Source organism: Babylonia areolata, chromosome 1, assembly GCF_041734735.1.
Source record: "Babylonia areolata isolate BAREFJ2019XMU chromosome 1, ASM4173473v1, whole genome shotgun sequence".
NCBI classification, from domain to species: domain Eukaryota; kingdom Metazoa; phylum Mollusca; class Gastropoda; order Neogastropoda; family Buccinidae; genus Babylonia; species Babylonia areolata.
The window spans coordinates 2858949-2870211 of record NC_134876.1 but is presented as its reverse complement, the minus strand read 5'-3'; the positions used below and the strand labels follow the sequence as shown (position 1 = coordinate 2870211).

At 43.2% G+C, this 11263-nt stretch overlaps 1 protein-coding gene across 1 annotated transcript; it reads left to right on the top strand.

Moving 5' to 3' along the window:
- Nucleotides 1-602: 602 nt before the first annotated feature.
- LOC143290553 (cyclin-dependent kinase 2-like) lies at nt 603-9766 on the top strand. The gene is made up of 7 exons (XM_076600100.1): nt 603-629; nt 1172-1301; nt 4814-5082; nt 5615-5785; nt 6582-6701; nt 7571-7733; nt 9651-9766. Exons 1-7 carry the CDS (start codon nt 603-605, stop codon nt 9764-9766), a joined length of 996 nt encoding a protein of 331 aa, XP_076456215.1.
- Nucleotides 9767-11263: the final 1497 nt, after the last annotated feature.

Sequence of the window (11263 nt, the reverse complement as noted above, 5' to 3'; positions counted from 1 at the left end):
TTTATTCATTCTCTTTATCTATTTATTCATTATTGTTAGTTGTACCTGCTATTTTTTTTCCTCAAGGCCAAAGTGCGTGGGGTCACGCAGCTGATCAGGCATCTGCTTTAGCAGATGTGGTGTGGTATATATATATGGATTTGTCCGAACGCAGTGACGCTTCCTTGAGAAACTGAGCTGCTTCGGTTAACCCTTTGAGCCCTGAGTTCCTGAACAATTTTAACCCTTCTGCCTGAGCTCCTGAGCCAAAATTTGCAAATAATTGATATTAAAGACAGTCCACCTTCTATCCTCCTTTGTCAGCCTCAGCTTAACGAATAGAAGAGCTTGCTGCTGGCTGACATGACCAGAGAGATGATGCAACACCTCTGTGAACTGAGTGACACTGGTTTGTCACGTAACTCGGGTGGGTGAATTTACCCGCTTCACATTTTCCAGCCTTTCTCTCTCCGCCTCCACCCAACACCCAACCCAGCCACCCCCCCAACCCCCTGCCCATGGTCTGTCCTTACCACCCTCAAGTCGAGAGCAAAGAGTTCTCCCACACTCATGACGGTTTCGCTACACGTGAAAAACAAAAAAACAAAAACTAACGAAACCTCATGCCTTGTGGATTTAAGGAACGGGAGGTGGGTAATAAAATGAGGACAGGCCGACCATGACCAATAGAAAAGTGTGTGACCAGTGGGTGTTGCTGTGTTGCGGGTGTACCAGTTGCCGTGACAAAAAGAAAAAAAAAGAAAAAAAAAAGTGTGACCAATGGTGTTGCTGTGTTGCCAGTGTACCCGTAACAAAACAAAACAAAAAACAAAACAAAACAGTGTGACCAGTGCATGATGCTGTGTTGTGGGTGTACCAGCACCCGTGAAAAATAAAGAAAAAGAGAAAAAAAGTGTGTGACCAGTGGGTGTTGCTGTGTTGCCGGTGTACCAGCGCCCATGACAAAAAAAAAAAAAAAAAAAATTAAATGTGTGTGACCAGTGGGTGTTGCTGTGTTGCAGGTGCACTAGCACCCATGACCAAAAAAAAAAAAAAAAAAAAAAAAAAAGAAAATCAGAAAACGGAAAAGTATGTGAACAATGGGTGTTGCTATGTTGCGGGTGTACAAGTGCCCGTGACAAAATAAACCAAAAAGAAAAGTGTGTGACCAGTGGGTGTTGCTGTGTTGCAGGTGTACCAGATGAGACACAAGGCCACGGGAAGGATGAGGGCGGTGAAGTGCGTCAGTGACCTGCAGGGGTCCAGGAAGGAGATGAATCTGCTGACCTTCCTCAACAGGGGCGACGTCCACGGCTTCGTGGGTAGGTCCCTGTCTCTCGTGACCGTCAGAACGGTTGTGGTGATTGTCTGTCAATACAGTGTCCATGAAAGTCTGGGTTCGAATCTTAGTCTCGACCTTTCTCCCAAATTTGACTTTCAATTTCAGTTGCTCAAGGAGGCGTCACTGCGTTCGGACAAATCCATATACTCTATACCACATCTGCCAGGCAGATGCCTGACCAGCAGCGTATAACCCAACGCGCTTTGTCAGGCCTTGAGGGGAAACCCCCCCCCCAAAAAAAAACAACAAATTAAATAACTAAATAAATAATTAACTAAATAAATAATATAATTTAAAAAATAAAAATAATAAATAATAATAATAGTGAAAATAAATAAATAAATAGATGAATAAATAAATAAGATTAATAAATTTAAAAAAAATAAAAACAATGATAAATTTGGAAAATCAAACGAGTCAGAGGAGACGAAAAACCAAGATCCCACGTGCAGCACGCACTCAGCACACTGATGGCAATATGTGTTGTCCTCTGGCAAAATTTCTGTTGAAGAAGAATTCCACAAGTAATCCATGCATGCACTCAAGGCCTGACAAGCGCGTTTGGTTATGCAGCAGGTCAAGCATGTGCCTCGCAGATGTAGTGTAACGTATTGTGGATTTCAAGTGAATGAAAGCAGTGACCCCATTGAGAAAGCAGTGACCCCATTGAGAAAGCAGTGACACCCCATTGAGAAAGCAGTGACACCATTGAGAAAGCAGTGACACCATTATTGAGAAAGCAGTGACACCATTGAGAAAGCAGTGACCCCATTGAGAAAGCAGTGACACCATTGAGAAAGCAGTGACCCCATTGAGAAAGCAGTGACACCATTATTGAGAAAGCAGTGACACCATTATTGAGAAAGCAGTGACCCCATTGAGAAAGCAGTGACCCCATTGAGAAAGCAGTGACCCCATTGAGAAAGCAGTGACACCATTATTGAGAAAGCAGTGACACCATTGAGAAAGCAGTGACACCATTATTGAGAAAGCAGTGACACCATTATTGAGAAAGCAGTGACACCCCATTGAGAAAGCAGTGACACACCATTGAGAAAGCAGTGACCCCATTGAGAAAGCAGCAGTGACCCCATTGAGAAAGCAGTGACCCCATTGAGAAAGCAGTGACCCCATTGAGAAAGCAGCAGTGACCCCATTGAGAAAGCAGTGACACCATTATTGAGAAAGCAGTGACACCATTGAGAAAGCAGTGACACCATTGAGAAAGCAGTGACACCATTATTGAGAAAGCAGTGACACCCCATTGAGAAAGCAGTGACCCCATTGAGAAAGCAATGACACCATTGAGAAAGCAGTGACACCATTATTGAGAAAGCAGTGACACCCCATTGAGAAAGCAGTGACACCCCATTGAGAAAGCAGTGACACCCCATTGAGAAAGCAGTGACACCATTGAGAAAGCAGTGACACCCCATTGAGAAAGCAGTGACCCCATTGAGAAAGCAGTGACACCATTATTGAGAAAGCAGTGACCACCATTGAGAAAGCAGTGACACCATTGAGAAAGCAGTGACACCATTATTGAGAAAGCAGTGACACCCCATTGAGAAAGCAGTGACACCATTATTGAGAAAGCAGTGACACCATTGAGAAAGCAGTGACACCATTGAGAAAGCAGTGACACCATTATTGAGAAAGCAGTGACACCATTGAGAAAGCAGTGACCCCATTGAGAAAGCAGTGACACCATTATTGAGAAAGCAGTGACACCATTATTGAGAAAGCAGTGACACCATTGAGAAAGCAGTGACACCATTGAGAAAGCAGTGACACCATTATTGAGAAAGCAGTGACCCCATTGAGAAAGCAGTGACACCATTATTGAGAAAGCAGTGACACCATTGAGAAAGCAGTGACACCATTGAGAAAGCAGTGACACCCCATTGAGAAAGCAGTGACACCATTGAGAAAGCAGTGACACCATTATTGAGAAAGCAGTGACACCATTGAGAAAGCAGTGACCCCATTGAGAAAGCAGTGACACCCCATTGAGAAAGCAGTGACCCCATTGAGAAAGCAGTGACACCATTATTGAGAAAGCAGTGACCCCATTGAGAAAGCAGTGACACCATTATTGAGAAAGCAGTGACACCATTATTGAGAAAGCAGTGACACCATTGAGAAAGCAGTGACACCCCATTGAGAAAGCAGTGACCCCATTGAGAAAGCAGTGACACCATTATTGAGAAAGCAGTGACACCATTGAGAAAGCAGTGACACCATTATTGAGAAAGCAGTGACACCATTGAGAAAGCAGTGACACCATTGAGAAAGCAGTGACCCCATTGAGAAAGCAGTGACACCATTATTGAGAAAGCAGTGACACCATTATTGAGAAAGCAGTGACACCATTATTGAGAAAGCAGTGACACCATTGAGAAAGCAGTGACACCATTATTGAGAAAGCAGTGACACCCCATTGAGAAAGCAGTGACACCATTGAGAAAGCAGTGACACCATTATTGAGAAAGCAGTGACACCCCATTGAGAAAGCAGTGACACCATTATTGAGAAAGCAGTGACACCATTGAGAAAGCAGTGACACCATTGAGAAAGCAGTGACCCCATTGAGAAAGCAGCAGTGACCCCATTGAGAAAGCAGTGACACCATTGAGAAAGCAGTGACCCCATTGAGAAAGCAGTGACACCATTGAGAAAGCAGTGACACCATTGAGAAAGCAGTGACACCATTGAGAAAGCAGCAGTGACCCCATTGAGAAAGCAGTGACACCCCATTGAGAAAGCAGTGACCCCATTGAGAAAGCAGCAGTGACCCCATTGAGAAAGCAGTGACCCCATTGAGAAAGCAGTGACACCATTGAGAAAGCAGTGACACCCCATTGAGAAAGCAGTGACACCCCATTGAGAAAGCAGTGACACCCCATTGAGAAAGCAGCAGTGACCCCATTGAGAAAGCAGTGACACCATTGAGAAAGCAGTGACACCATTGAGAAAGCAGTGACACCATTGAGAAAGCAGTGACACCATTGAGAAAGCAGTGACACCATTGAGAAAGCAGTGACACCATTATTGAGAAAGCAGTGACACCCCATTGAGAAAGCAGTGACACCATTGAGAAAGCAGTGACACCATTGAGAAAGCAAACTCTGTCAACACCCATGTCTTTCTTCCGTGTGAGTGACGTGTGTGGGTGGGGGTAGGGTGGTGATCGGAGTCAACTGAGAGTTCTTTTCTTATCACACACACACACACACACACACACACCTGATGTAGTACTGGTTTTTGGATGGTTGGATGTGTGAGAGATGAAGATAAAGACGAGACACAGGGAGAAGACACTTTCGCCTGTTTTCCATGCGTGTTTATGAACAGACGATTTGTGTGTGTGTGTGTGTGTGTGTGTGTGTGTGTGTGTGTGTGTACGTGCGTGAGTGTGTGTGTGTGTGTGTGTGTGTGTGTGTGTGTGTGTGTGTGTTCTGTGAGCAGTCCATTTCCACGCCATTTACAAAGACCAAGACCGACACTGTCTGGTCTTTGACCGACTGCAGTGTAATCTGGAGAAGTGGGTGCACGCTCTGCATCCAGGGGGAGTGGACTTGAGAGTATTCAAGGTGCTGGCTACTCGGATGCTGGCGGCCTTTGAATACCTGGGCAGCAAAGGAATCCTTCATGGAGACGTCAAGCCCAACAATTTCCTTATGGCGTCGGAGGACCCGGGCAGTCTGAAAGTGTGTGACTTTGGGCTGTCACAGAAACTCCCCAGTGAGAACACCCCCCTGGTAAGTCTGCCTGTCTGGTATTTCTCGTTAGACGTTGATGAAGGAACATTTCTGTTGTGTGGCATTGTGTGCTTGAGATGATCCAGAGAAACCTTGCTCTCTCTCTCTCTCTCTGTTTGAGATATACCGAAGCATGTGTGTATGAGCTTTCCTGAAGACTTGTGTACTTGTGTCTGAGATTTACCGAAGCTTTTCTGAAGTAACCTTGTTGCATAATCATATTATTGTCTGTGGGTTAAAATACGGTGTATCTAATTGTGTGTGCGTTTGAGATGTACAACAGAAACCTTGCTGAACACAGCATTATGTATACATTAGAAATACACCAGAGAAACATAACGGTACAGCACATGTATATATATAATTTTTCCACACCATTGTGTGTGTCATCAGAAGAAATGGCAGCAAAGCTGCAGCTATACAGCAGTGTGTGTGTGTGTGTGTGTGTGTGCGGGCGCGCGTGCGTGCGTGCGTGCGTGCGTGCTTGTGTGTGTGTGTGTGTGTGTGTGTGTGTGTGTGTGTGTGATTCCAGACGTACCGCCGGACAATGGGAATCCCCAGCTACAGGGCCCCGGAAGTCATGCTGGGGTACCGTACTGAGTACGCCATGGCGGCGGATGTGTGGGCTGTGGGGTGTGTGCTGTTGTATGGTGTGCTGTGTCGCAACCTCTTCCCTTTGGCCAGTGACGGTCGGGACGCGTCGGTACGTTGACTTGTTTTGTAGCCTGGCTGCTGGCTTCTTCCGCGTCCTTTTTTCTTGTGTCGCTTTTTTTTTTTTTTGTGGTTGTTGGTCTCATCCAAATTGTGTGTGTGTGTGGTAAAAAAAAAAAGAAAGTCACTTTCTTTAATGTGTGTGTATTTGTATTTGTAATTCTTTTTATCAGCAGATTTCTCCGTGTGAAATTCGGGCTGCTCTCCCCAGGGAGAGCGCGTCGCTACACTACAGCGCCACCTTTTTTCTTTCTTTTTTTTTTCCCTGCGTGCAGTTTTATTTGTTTTTCCTATCGAAGTGGATTTTTCTACAGAATTTTGCCAGGAACAACCCTTTTGTTGCCGTGGGTTCTTTTGCGTGCGCTAAGTGCATGCTGCACACGGGACTTTCGGTTTATCGTCTCATCCGAATGACTAGCGTCCAGACCACAACTCAAGGTCTAGTGGAGGAGGAGAAAATATCGGCGGCTGAGCCGTGATTCGAACCAGCGCGATAAGATTATCTCGCTTCCTAGGCGGACGCGTTACCTCGAGGCCATCACTCCATGTGTGTGTGCTATTTAAAAACAAAACAAAAAAAAGTCGCTTTCTTTAGTGTGTGTGCGTGCGCGGGCGCGTGTGTGTTTGTGTGCACACGTGTGCGCGCGTGTGTTTGTGTGCACGGGCGCATGTGTCGAAACCACACGACTTTCCCCGTCTTTACATGCAACGTTAGTTTCCTCTGGCGCACCTGCTGCTGCGCTGGAATGAGGTCGATGCTGACGACTGTAACGATGCTTGCTCCTCAGGAGAAAGTGCTGAGCCAGATGTGCAGCCTGGTGGGCCGGCCCCCACGCCACATGCTGGACGGGGCACAGGAACGGCGTCTGTGCGACCTGGTCAGCACCTTCCACTGCCCTGTGGCCGAGGTCAGTCTGGAGGAGTCTCCTCTCTTCTCTCCTCTTCTCCTCTTATCTCTCCTCTTCTCCTTTTATCTCTCCTCTCTTTTCTCTCCTCTTCTCCTCTTATCTCTCCTCAATTCTCCTCTTTTTCCCTCCTTCTTTTCTCCTCTCTTCTCTTCCCTTCTCTCCTCTTATCTCTTCTCCTCTCTCGTCTTGTCTCCTCTCTTCTCTATCCTATCCTCTCTTCTCCTCTTCTCTCCTCTCTTCTCCTCTTATCTTCTCTCTTCTCCTCTTCTTTCGTCTCGTCTTCTCCTCTCGTCCTGCCTTTTAAGATGTGCCTTTCACTTCATCATAATGTATTTACTTGTTTGTTAAATATGTTTACTTATTTAATTTAATGTCGTGTTGTGCACAAACCGAGGACGGGTTTCTCGTTGCCTGATCAGCACTGTAGGTTTAAGCAAAATGTCAAGTAACAGATCAGATGAGTTTTGGTTTAAACATTTTTAATATCAAGAAACAAGGTGCAATACAGCGTTCAATTAAGAAGACTTGAGCAACAACAAGCATGAGCTTATATCGTGCTCGTTCATATGCAACAAGCAATACACAAACGCAATGGCGAAAATACATTATTTGACAATGTTGAAGTGCAAGACAAAACTAAACAAGAAAAACAACAACAAAAACACACACACAAAAAAAACAACAACACCCAAACTATTACCGCAACTACCACTGACAACAACAACAATAAAAATATTAATGATAATACTAATATAGTAGCAACAATAATAACACCCTGGAAAGTGAACATCACCTAGACGAGTTTACTTTCAGCATATCATGCAGTTCACTCCACGTTGTTTTAACACCTCCTTGAACTGTTGTTACAGAATTCCGATCCACTGGAGTCCTTCCTGGTGAAGGAACTCCACGACGTCAGGGGCCACGACAGGTCAGAGGTCACAGAGCTCCATGAGTTCATCAGGGAACTCATGGTTCTGGACCCTGACAAGAGGATGCGACCAGCGGAAGCTGTACAACACCCCTTCTTTCGTGAGAAACCACAATTTCGAGACTTTGTAAAATAATAAGTAAATAAAGAACAAAATACGTAACAGACTATTGAAAAGTTTGTGTGAGCAATAAAGAAACAAGGGTAAGTAACGGAATGAATAAGAGTAAAAATAAAGGGGGGAAAAAAGCAAGAAAATCAGATGACGTAAAATAAAACATCTTGCTTCCTTCGGTAAGTAAAGTAAAAAAGGCAGTTAGATAATGTGCATAAAAACATAACGGGACTTCCAGGAAAATGCCACATTAATTTACATTTTTTAAAGGTGTAGAATACAGATACGAAGGTGAACAACAGAGAATAATGCAAGAGACACATTTTGCAGAACCTCACAAAAAACATTTGTCTGAAAATATGGAGAAACAAAATTAAACTTGGTTGCTGTACAAAGTATTAAATGACACATACGGAATACAGTTGTGCATTATTGAATTTTCTTTACATTCGTTCAGTTATTCTGAATGCCTTCCCATTTTCTTGGTATCTGTTAATTGTTTTTGGTTTTTTTAAAGGAACAAAAGCTCGTGAGTTCAACCAGCTTCGTTTAACACGTGAAGCTGTCGATCAGTAAGGTGTCACACGTGCATCATGTCACATGCTTTGTGTTGAAGTCGTTCCCCAGGTGGATCCTGTGGTGGTTTTGTACTTTTGTAAAAGAAAGCTCTCACAAGTTGATTGAAGAGAAAACAGATGGAAAGAGGGGTACAGGTGTGGGCCCAGTGTTACACCCACAGCAGGGAGGTGGGAGACAGAGTGTGTGACCAGTGGGGGGGAGATGTGTTGCAGGTGTACCAGATGATGCACAGGGCCGTGAAAAACGTCACTGACGACTTCCTAGAGGTCCGGAAGGAAGTCGTACTATTTTTTAACGTTTTTAATGAATTGATATGTCTGTGTGTGTGTGTGTATATATACATATATGCATGTATAATTACAAAACGATGACTGCTCTCAAAATGAACAATATTTACCTGGTGGCATACTTGTAAGGTTCACCTTGGTATGTTCGGCAGTTTGGAATTTGTAATGCATAGCGAATGTGTCATTCACATAATTATTAATCATTGTATTTATTTATTGTGAAAATGAGCATGTGCAAGGGAGTTGTTTCATTCTTTGATTGAATGTAATTTTGATACAATATCTTTGAAATTGGCAGGAGTTAAAATTATGGAGGAAATGTAGTTAACCCTTTAAGCCCTGAGTTCCTGAGCAATTTTAACTCTTCTGCCTGAGCTCCTGAGCCAAACTTTGCAAATAATTGGTATTAAATAAGACGAATTGTATTGTTGTACAGGCGATGCAGTTTAAAAAAAATGGTTAAGGGAAGGGGGATAATAAATCATGACTTCCATAAGTAAAGAAAAAAATAATTTATTGGGTATTTTAAGACTTGATGAGCGAGTCCAACTGGACGCTATGGGTTAATATCGGGAACAAATTCATGATGGTAGTGGAAAAACGATACAGCTGTATACGGTAAACGGTGATTTTGTATTTGTGACATGTGAAACATTGAAATGAAAGGGAGATAATTCTATTTACGGTGTCGAACGGCGGGATTTGCGGAAAGATGCAGACAACCAATGATAAGCGTGTTTTGTTTTGTTTTGTTTTGTTTAAATTTTTTTTTTTTAATGAAGTTTCAACGTCCTTCACAAGAAAAGTAGAAAAGTAGAGACATGTTTTGTTTTGTTTTTCTTTACCTTTGTGTTATATATATATATATATATATATATATATATATATATATATATATATATATATATATATATATATATATATATCTTAATGTTTTACTCATTAATGGTTTTGGGTTGCCAGTACGTCTTTCGATGCACTCCTTGCTGGTTGCCGCTAGTTTGGTGGAAATTTTATGTGTAACATGGTGGTTCCAGACTACCCGCCTTGTGGTACCAGCGACGGATCCACCGAGGTCTCTGCTGACTTCGGTTCTGAGGACCACCTCTCCAGTCCGCCAATGCCATCAAGGGTTTCGCCGTTTCATGTTTGACAGTGATCTTTAAATGAACAAAAGGGAAAGACAATTTAGTGCTTCAGTTTATTTTCTTCTTCTTCTGAGGGCTCCTGGTCAGATTTCGCTCTTGAGATTTTTGCTTTAGTAATATATATATATATATATATATATATATATATATATATATATATATATATATATATATATATATATATATAATTCAAAACTTGTTCATCTTCATATTAACATACTTGCACTCGCATACTCACGTACATACATGATGCTCTCTTGCACAGAGAGAGAGGGGGGGGGGGATACTACCTGTGTTTGATATTGGTGGGAGTGGGGTTGAGATGACGTGCCTCCGAGTGAACCTGATGTGTTTATTTGATAATTGACTGTGTGGCCACATTCATTTCTGACCTTTGGGTACTTTGTTGACTGAAATAAGGGTGTACTTCTGTTGTTGTGTTATCTTTATTTTGTTATTATATGTTCATATAAATACATAAATGAGTACATTAAATGCATGATGAAAATCTGTATCTGTACGGGCTCGTTTGTGTTCAGTTGTGGCGTGTGTAGTAGGATATTGTAGGGAGGGTTCACGTCCGCCTTAGCACGCGTGACAGTAACGTGCTCAGTAAGTGCCCACACTCTGCACTAGAATGCATTCGTTTATGGACTTAGGCGGTCCTCAGTCGTCTCACTTTCAAGGATGGCTATCGATGGAGCAATGTTGAAAGAATAAAGATGGTCTCCATTCCGGCTTTGTTCCTCAAGTAATGTATCACGCGACAACCCAGTCGGAATTGTGCTTTGACGTGTAGTTGCTTCCCTTGGCACACGCCAGACACGTGGCTTGATAATTAGGGCCAATAGTCCATTCAGCTCAGCGGCCGGGCCGCTTGTGGCTGTGCTGTTAAAAGGAGCTGGCAAGTGGGAATACTTGAGTTGGAGTGTCAACTGTTGCCTTCCCGGCAGCCTTTCAGTTGAGGTCGAGCACATGCCTCTCTCTCTTGAATAGAATTGAATTGAACCTATTACTGAATCTCTTCAACCTCCTGTAAAATTGTTAGAAAGCTTTCGTTGTGTCTGTATAAAGCTTCCAAACTCCGAGAAACCAATACGTCACGAGAATACCGAATTTTATGCATTATGTTTCGTAGGTGGTTTGGACTGGTGTTATATTTTCATATAATTAGTTTGTATCTGCATTATGGTGTTGCATTACATGTTCACAAACCCCTTCAAAAGGGGCTTTGGCCTGTTTGAACTTGAATAAACCATGTTGAATCTCTCTCGTTGTCAGTGAATAGAGGCGGGTGGCGCGCAAGGTGAGAATCTCGTGTGTGTGTTCAGGTTTGTGACTGACTGAGTGGTTGCACGTTCTGGGAATGATGACATGAAAGTTTTTGTCATGTGGCTCGCTCGGCGTGTGCAAGCTGGGCAAAAAGTACGTGCCGAATTTATGTCTGCTTCAGGGGTGTTAACCACTGAATTGTCAGCTTCACTGAATTTTCAAGATCTCCC

Coding starts and splice junctions, on each gene's coding strand:
- LOC143290553 (XM_076600100.1), top strand. CDS start 603: ATGCCTTGTGGATTTAAGGAACGGGAG. Junction 5,083..5,614: donor CCAGTGAGAACACCCCCCTG/GTAAGTCTGCCT, acceptor GTGTGATTCCAG/ACGTACCGCCGGACAATGGG. Junction 5,786..6,581: donor GTGACGGTCGGGACGCGTCG/GTACGTTGACTT, acceptor CTTGCTCCTCAG/GAGAAAGTGCTGAGCCAGAT.